We start from the raw sequence: 8900 nt of genomic DNA, 5'->3' as shown, positions 1-8900 counted from the left end.
TTTACACTGCCATTGAGAAATTTTAACCAAACTATGTTACAGACTTTTCATTAAGACCCTAAAGAATCATATCAACTTGTGGAAAATGGGCATCCGATGACTCCTTTAACAACATCAGCACTGCGGTCTAATCTCTAATTGTCATACCATTCGAATTTCATATAAAGAAATTCTTTTAACCCAAAAAGATAATTATGCCATGCTCGAATTTCCCGCGAAAACCTACCAGTACCACTCAAATTTGAAAACATTATAAGATAGACGTTGTAAACACTGCTTGGTTATGTACTTGCTCAAATATTGATTTCGGATAGTTTTTAACCAAAAAAAGTTACGGACTGCAGCTTTAAGTTAACATTCCAACAGTCTACAGTCTATTCTATTAGAGCACTTCAACCAGGCCAAAAGTTGGTTTAGCTTTAACATGCTCTCTGCTGAATTAAGTCTATTGTATGCAGATTACCAGACAAATGAAACTTTTCAATCTTCAATTCAGCAAACTAATAATGTTTTACCACACTTAAAAAGACAGTTCACCCAAAAACTCCCCCTCATGTCGATCCAAACCTGTATGACTTTCTTCTGTGGAACTTAAAAGTTTTGGTTACTGTTGATTCCATTGTATGAAAAAGAAACTGAGACATTTCCCATGTTATCTTTTATGTTCCAGTAAAGAAAGTAAGTAATACAGGTACAACATTAAAACAACACAAGGCTGAGTAAATAACACAAGTTTCCTTTTTTTGGGTGAACTGTCTCTTTAAAAACTACCAAAAAAAGTAATGTTTTTGTACATGTATTGTGGCATTGCTAAGGGTTTTTGAGCATAGCGTCATGGTAGTCCCATGCAAATAACTTTGATTTTTCATAATTTTTTATGTACCTGTGTTCTGTGAAGAACCTTGCTTATGTAAATACCATGTATCATTGCCATTTTCTTCTGTGCACAGAATCCTCTACGCTTAATCCATCATGACTGATCTTGATACTGATTTCACCAGTGGAGATGCTGGGGCTTCTCTGACCTTCCCCGTGCAGTGCAGTGCTCTGCGTAAGGTCAAGGTCAAGGTCAAGTTTATTTATATAGCACCTTAAAAGCAAGGTTTCTCAAATATAAAACGAAGAGGGAGCAAATACAGGGAGAATAAAATTGGACCCAAAATAGAGCCCTGGGGTACTCCACAAGTGATGGGAACTGAGCTTGATGAAAATTCACCAGTTTCCACCGAAAAGCTCCTATTTGTGAGATACGATGCAAACCAGTCTAATGCAACCAGTCTAACCACCTCTTCAAGGAGGTCTCGGTACTCTTGTTTGGTCCGCTTTTGGTGCGCACCCGAGTGCGATTGCTGCATTCACACCTGCCCAAACAAATCGCACCAAGAAGGACAACAAACTCTAGTGCGATTCAACCGAACTAAATGAGGCAGGTGTGAAAGCACCCTTAGATTCATCCGCGCTGGAGCCGTGCCGGAGCACAACCCATGCAAGGAAGATAATTCCGCAAAACGGCTGCAATTGCAGGTTTTCAAACAGAGATGGCGACAAAGATACAAAACTTACGGTCTGCAGCTTTAAACTAGACTAACCATACTCATTGCCAATGTCCTAAATTTGAACAAATCTACGAATCATTAACTACTAATTACCACGACCTGGCTAACAAAAAGCAAGCGTGTAAAGTTAAACTCCACTACCTTTACCGAATCTAATGCAGTCGGACTCGGAGCAGTATGAGTGCTTGGGCTGGATGAATGACTCACAGCTGCACACAAAGTTAACCGGAACTACTGAATTGACCGACTCATTTAAAGACTGTTTATGATCTCATTAACTGTATAAACCACGATTTTGTTCACAAACTATGGCACATCGTTCGTAATGGAGTAAACAGAGAGGTTCGCATCTGAATCAAGAACTTTTGGCAGGCAGTTATGCTGCGCTGTTTTAGCTTTGCATCAGCTTGACACATGCAAAATAAAACAACTTCACACCCAAACGTGCTGATCCACACAATCGACCGCTTCAGGACACCGTCTTCAATCACCAAATCCTCTTTCCAGAGTTGTGTCCATCCACTCTACTGTATTCAGAGGATTCGCCTATAAATGTTGCGATGCTGGAGCAGAGAACATTGAAAACGCCAGGCATTCCCTTCCAACAAAAGGGAACTTGCACATGCCAGTCCACCTTTACTGCGACGAGATTCTCTCATGCACGAAGAGAAATCGCTTCAGCTGCGTAGTGCTCAGATTTAAGCAGGAAATACAAAACAATTCACAAAATAGTAAAAAGGCAAAATGCCAAGGGGGAAAAAAAACATTATTTTGGATTTACCAACAAATAATGTAATTGATAAAAAAAAGTAGGCCTACACATATCATTGAAAACACGGCAATTGCCTCACCCTGCTATGTCTCAAACACACTGTACCTTTGACCAAAGAGCAAATTAAACCTTTTTATTCAAAGTCAACCTTCCTTAGTTGAATGTATGCAAGTCTTGTAGCCTATTTACTCCTTCAATCAGAAATTACTAAATATGATGATATTGGAGTTCATAGGTCATTATATTTAATCTGTACTATTATCAACTACCAAAAAGTTTAGTTTATTGGAGAAGGAATTGAAGACTACTTTGAGGCTCCCATTCAGCTTCAACAAGCCTCCACATTCCACCTTTATCAACACTGATAATAATCAGTTTCTTGAGGACCAAATCATATTAGAATGTTTTCTGAAGCATATGTGACACTGAAAAGTTATTTTAAATAATAATATCGCACAATATTAATGTTTTTACAAATAAATGTAGCCTTAGTAAGCACAGACTTCTTTCAAAAACATTAAACATTTACCAAATCCAAAATTGTGAATGGTAGATTAAAGTACAGTAATGTACACAGCATCTTTGCAATAGCTTTCCAGGTACTTTGACACTCATCAAACTGCCACGGAGTATAATTTTAATGGAAGAATGACAAAAGCAACAGATAGCAAAAAGGGTTTCAGCACCATTGTGTTTTTAAAGGCCTTCCTATGTACTGTATCAACAATTCATGAACTCTGCTGCTATTCCTATACTATAGGTGCAAATGTAAATAAAGTAACTGTTATTTCCTAACAGTCTTATGTCCAGTAATGCAAATCATTGCTATGGCATGTTTGTTATTGGAATGATTTACTTTAAAACATTAAGAATTGTATAATGGCAAAAATACACAAATGTAATACCACCACTGTAACTCGAACAAAATGTAAGAATATTATCTATGTACTAACCAACTGTATGTGATGTTCTTTCATAGGTTCATTTTAAAATATTTATCACATATATGCATCCAAGTTTATAATCTTCTTTCAGGTGACTGTTTGAGCTGTATGACACAACCCAATCTCTCTATATTACACTAAAAGGACAAGTCACATTAATAAAATACACTGAAAAATATTATTTTATAATTCCTTTGAAATATCTTTAACAGATATATAACTTTGGGAATATAAAAATAATATACAATCATTTAAGTCTCAACATCAGTTGCACCAAGGCCAGTGCATGTCTATATTGTGCACCATCTTTCACAATTATGCTGTTGTGTTTAGTTAATCTCTTTACCTGCTTCTAGACCAATTATTTCCTGTCAAATGATGAGCTAAGTCATCGAGCTCTCGGTGCGAGGCTCTGTGGAATATACAGCAGATAAGTTCTGTCCTAACAGGTGAGTTCTGTGACAGCAGTAACATCGTTCATTCCACAGTTTTAATAAGATAACGGTCCCTTTCAGGCCTCTGTAGAGCTCTTGAGCTGCACCATCTCAGCCTCTTCTTGAGGTTTGGAAGGGGGGGCTCCACGTTTGCGGTGGAAGACAGCGGCTATCTCCTCAAAAGTCTTCCCTTTTGTTTCAGGTACACGCAAGTAGGTAAAAACAGTGAAGCCGAATAGGAGTACTGCAAAAATGACGAAGACATAGCTCCCACAAAGACCCTAAGGACCAAAGCAGAGTTATTCGTATTTTGAAGACCTTATGTAATGACACATGAATGAACAGGACTGTTCAAGAATGACCAGAATGATCTGCAATTGCCTGTATGCTTAAAGACTCTTTAAAGGTTTTCAAAAGTTTTTGTCATTTTTTTAATGCCATATACTGACATCTAGTGGCTTTAAACTGCTAAACATGCTTTATAGGGGGGAGAAATATACTAGGTAAATACTGGGAAAAAACGTCTCAATTACCCCAAATTCAATGTAAATATTTAAATATTTTGTTATTATTATTATTATTATTATTATTATTATTTATGATTTTTCTAGCAGTTTGGTGTACATTTGTATATTTATTCATATATGTTTTGTATTCCATTTTTATTAAACATTTATTAATTAACTATTTTATTTATATATTGTTAATTTATAATTATTTTATATTTTTTAAACATTTAATTTTATTATGTTATTTTTTATTTTATTTTATTTTATTTTTTTCTAGGGATTTGGTGGTAATGTTTACATCACCACCAGACTTTTGGGTTCCCCCACCACCAAAATTCCCTCCCAATTCAGCCCCTGGTTACCAAGATAAAATTAACCTATTTGGCTGCTCATGTGATCACAACATGGTGGCCTTCATGAGGTGACCCTTGTATTTTTATTACGCTGTTTTCATCTATCTGTAGTCTTCATCTCATGTGAGTTCACATTTAAACCATATTTTTCAAAATTACTTAATTTTAATTATTCATCTCGTTAGAGCTAAAACTTTCTTGAGTGAAAATCAGAAAATGACTTTGTCTACTCCATTGCGCTTTCATGCACCAGACTCATCAAAACCTGTTCTGAATGGATTGTTTGATTTAGAGTAGCTCTCGACTCTTTACTCAAAACTGTTTTCACTTGCAGGCTGCCCTTGAACTAGCAGAGATAAACACTGCAAAGTCCCCGATAACATATGGCTGCTCTCCAGCTCTATGAGCCGAGAGAAGACAGGCTTTAGCCACCTCTCCAGATCCAGCAGTTATTATAACTTAATCCGTTCACAAGATTCAAGGTGAGATGTCTCACTGGGTCATGGTATATTAAATATGAGCATGATTGATAATGTCAGCACAGATTTGTATAAATCTAACCTAAATAAATGACACATTTTGACACATCACAGTGCTAATGAGAGCTGCTCTGCCTTCAGTTGCAATCTGTTGTCTAAAGAAACATGCTCTCAACTAAGTTGGAAAATCTGCAATATCAGTCTTGAGTTATTATCAAAAAGCATTAAGAGAAAGTAAGACCCGAGAGGCAACAGCACTCTGCTGTTTCTAAGAGACAAGAGCCTGTTCCTCAGCAGCCAGTGTTTGCCTTTAAATTAGTGTCTGTTTACCGACACAAGGGTGAAAATGATGTTTATAACTCCCACTCCAATAGTGGCATACACAGGCTGACCAACCCCCGCAGTCTGGAAGATCGAAGTAGAGTAATAAAAGATCTAGAAAAAACAACAAAGAGAAGATCAAATATTACAGTTGTCTAATAGTAATGGGGTCCATAAAATGTCAATCGAAATGGTTTTTTTTCAATATAATGGGAGCATAAAGGCAGATTGAGCGTACAGCGTTGATCCCAGAGAACTGCTGGGATAAATGCATCATCAGGGCCACAAAGAGCTGCTGGCGGTACACAGAGGAACGGAGCAGCCGCAGGATGGACATTTGCGCCTCCTTCATGGCCTCCTCTTTCTCTGCCTGCAGTGGGTGAATGATAAAAAAAATTGACAGCCGATCAAAATACATTCAACTTTAAAGTCGGATGGATAAACATCTGGTTAGAATAAACATTACATAATCGTCTGTTGGTGTGGACGCTAATATCTTTTTAGTTTTCGTTCTTGGTGTGAAGAAGCTTTTAGAGAGAAGACAATGAATTAAATTGTAAAACATTACACTAAGACAGTTTTAGTAGCACGTTAAAAAATAAATAAATAATTCAGTAATTTAATTTTTTTTAAACTAGTCCTAATATAAGATTAAGGTCCTGATGTTTTTTTTAATGTAGTAATGTTACAGAAATAAAGCTGTAATGTTACAAGAATAACGTTTGAATGCTACAAAAATACATTTATAATTTTAACAAAATAATGTCAGTGTTGTGAGAATAAAATGTGATGTTACAAAAATAAGGTCATAATGTTAAAAACATTTATTTGTAATGTTACAAAAATAAAATGGTAAGTTACAAAAATATGGTTGTAATGTTAAAAAAAGAAAGTCATAAGGTAAAGAGAATAAAGTCACATTGTTTTTGAAATAGTCAATGTTGTGAGAATAAAGTCGTAGTGTTACTAGAGTTTCTTTCAATTTAAGAGATTAAAAACATAATATGGCCTTTAAAAAAAAGGTTAAAAAAAGGGGTTTTGAGGGTAAAAATGTTTTTATCAGCTTCATCAATGCAGAAAATGGATGTGGAGGATTTAGATTGACTAGCATGTGTCAGTATTTACTAAAAAAAGAAATTCTTTTGGCAAATCAGCACAGAGTTATCATTAGAATCCGGCAGTGAAATGTCGGAAATTTAATTTATTAAGGAGAAGGAACCAGACGGACATTCAGGAAATTGCCTGTTTTGTGCATCTGTAATTGCAGCCAGTGGTCAGCTCCACTTCACTTTGATGCTACTTTCCTTATTCTCATAATACTAACTTGAATCTCAAAAAAATTTATTCTTGTAGTTTTGACTTTATTCTTAAAATGATAGTACTTTAGTGTCATAATGTTGTGACTTTTTATTTCTCTACACTTTAAGACTTCATTCTCATAAAAAGCCTATTATGAGATTATGAGTATATGTTTAAACATACATTGTCCAAGAGTAATGACTAAGAAAGGCTTTGGCACATACTCTTGCATGCTTCTTCCACTTTGCCTAGTTTGATGTAGAGATATCGAGGACTCTCTGGACACACAAGCAGCAGCAGACTCTGTAGGATAGCAGGAGCTCCAGAAAGACCCAGCAACACGTGCCACATGTCATCATTTCCCAGCACGAAATCCAGACCAATGACCTGTAGATAACAAGGACACCTGCACACATCTTACAGATGTCTAATAAGAACCGAAAAAGAGTTACTAGAAACCCTAGACCCTAGACCTCATGAGTATCTTACATCACTTTTTTATCACAGTTGTTTCAGCTGATTGTAATACAGATTTTCCATGGAAGATCATGTATGGTCATGCTATTTTATTTAATAATATCAACTATTCAGTTAATATTCAGTTCTCACTATGAACAGTTTAACCCTTATTGTGGATTAGATGTATTATAAAAGTGGCACTCACTTGACTTATAAGGATGCCAATTACAATAGCCAGCTGGTGAAGTGCTCCCATAGCACCTCTGTACTTCACTGGAGAAATCTCTCCAATGTACAGAGGCACCAGGCCAGATGACAGACCTATAACACGTGTGTCATATATGAACAAGTGTGCAGTCAAAACATATTGCATATACAAACATAAAACAGGCAACAATATAATAAAACAAATTTAAGTAAAAAACTTTTAAAAACTGTAGCAGATGAAAAGTGATTGTCTATAAGTGAACCATGAATCATTCACTCAACCGATTCGTTTAAAATAACGATTCATTTAGGAATGAAGCAAATGGCTGCCTCTATGTGTGAGTCATTGAATAATTCACTCAAATGATTTGATCAGGAAACACCGCTACCGGGTGCTGCTCGGAGACGCAACGGTTTCTGCTGTACTTTGTTTGAAATTACTTTCGTTGTAGTCATGAGAGGATTGGATCTTTTACTTACTTGATCTTTAAATCTCATTCAGCAAAATGAACTAATATTATTCAAAGTCAATTTCAATTTCGCTCATTTAGTTAATTTGAGCTTAAATTAGTTCAATTAAAATTATATATATATTTTCAATAGCCAAATTCCCTGAACACATCCACATGTGCAATCGTTGATCATATTGTGAATTGGAAAACAGTTATGCAGCCAAAGACAAAGACAAATGATGAGAAACAGAAATTGTAAGTTCTAAATGTGTCTTCTAGTTCAAATCGTCTGTTCTTTCATTACATGACACAAAATGAATGAATCGCTCATGAACATCACTATTTGGAGCAAAAATAGACAAAATAACTGGGACTGTTGAATGTGAGTTGTTTATTTATTTGATTATTGAACTGCTGTATAAAAGCAATATCCCACTTTCTGAGATTCGAAACAGCTTGCTGTACAGTTCTTGCTGGTGTGATGTTGCTTTTGAATTTTTACATTACTAGATTAAGGTTATTATTATTGTTATTTAAAAAGTTTCCTTTTTATCTTATGTACTCATGCTGTTTTTTCTTATTTGTTTTTAATACATTTTAAATACATTTTACTCCATTTTTATATTTTTTTACCATTTATTATTTTTTATTTCTTATATGGTCTTATGCATGATAATTTTATGATAATTTTTAACAATTTTAATCAATTATTAAAATTGATTAAATTGCCTTGCTTTTCTCTTAAAGGAGACATATTATGCCCCTTTTTACAATATGTAATATAAGTCTCTGGTGTCCCCAGAATGTGTCTGTGAAGTTTCAGCTCAAAATACCCCACAGATAATTTATTATATCATTTTGAAAATGCCTATTTTGAGTGGAAGCAGAAACATGCTGTTTTTCAGGCCTGTCTCTTTAAATGCAAATGAGCTGCTGCTCCCCGCCCCCTTTTCCAGAATAGAGCTGCTCAATTACATCTCGTACCTGCTAAAAACATATGTTTTGGTTCTGATTATCATGTTTATCGCACTGAAATCATGCGTTTTAAACCATATTAGCTTAAAGTGGAAGTGAAGCAGTCAGTTAAGTTAACATTATTTAGTAAAGTGATTTTC

At 35.3% G+C, this 8900-nt stretch overlaps 1 protein-coding gene across 2 annotated transcripts in view; it reads right to left on the bottom strand.

Annotated features, from left to right (window-relative positions):
• Positions 1–4503: 4503 nt before the first annotated feature.
• LOC107732515 (solute carrier family 2, facilitated glucose transporter member 2-like) overlaps positions 4504–8900 on the bottom strand; it is a 13515-nt gene continuing 9118 nt past the window's right edge. Inside the window, exons 8-9 of one of the 2 annotated variants that reach the window (XM_016543873.1) lie at positions 5607–5711; positions 4504–5482 (exon numbers count right to left, since the gene is read on the bottom strand). In XM_016543873.1, the coding sequence (XP_016399359.1) occupies positions 5363–5482; positions 5607–5711 (225 nt within the window). In that variant the 3' untranslated portion in view covers positions 4504–5362. Of the gene's footprint in view, positions 5483–5606; positions 5739–8900 lie in introns of both variants that reach the window. The other variant, XM_016543874.1, reaches the window with a different exon arrangement.

The sequence above is a fragment of the Sinocyclocheilus rhinocerous genome, unplaced genomic scaffold (assembly GCF_001515625.1).
Source record: "Sinocyclocheilus rhinocerous isolate Xijiao unplaced genomic scaffold, SAMN03320098_v1.1 scaffold2053, whole genome shotgun sequence".
NCBI lineage: Eukaryota > Metazoa > Chordata > Actinopteri > Cypriniformes > Cyprinidae > Sinocyclocheilus > Sinocyclocheilus rhinocerous.
This window is presented reverse-complemented; position numbering and strand designations above follow the sequence as displayed.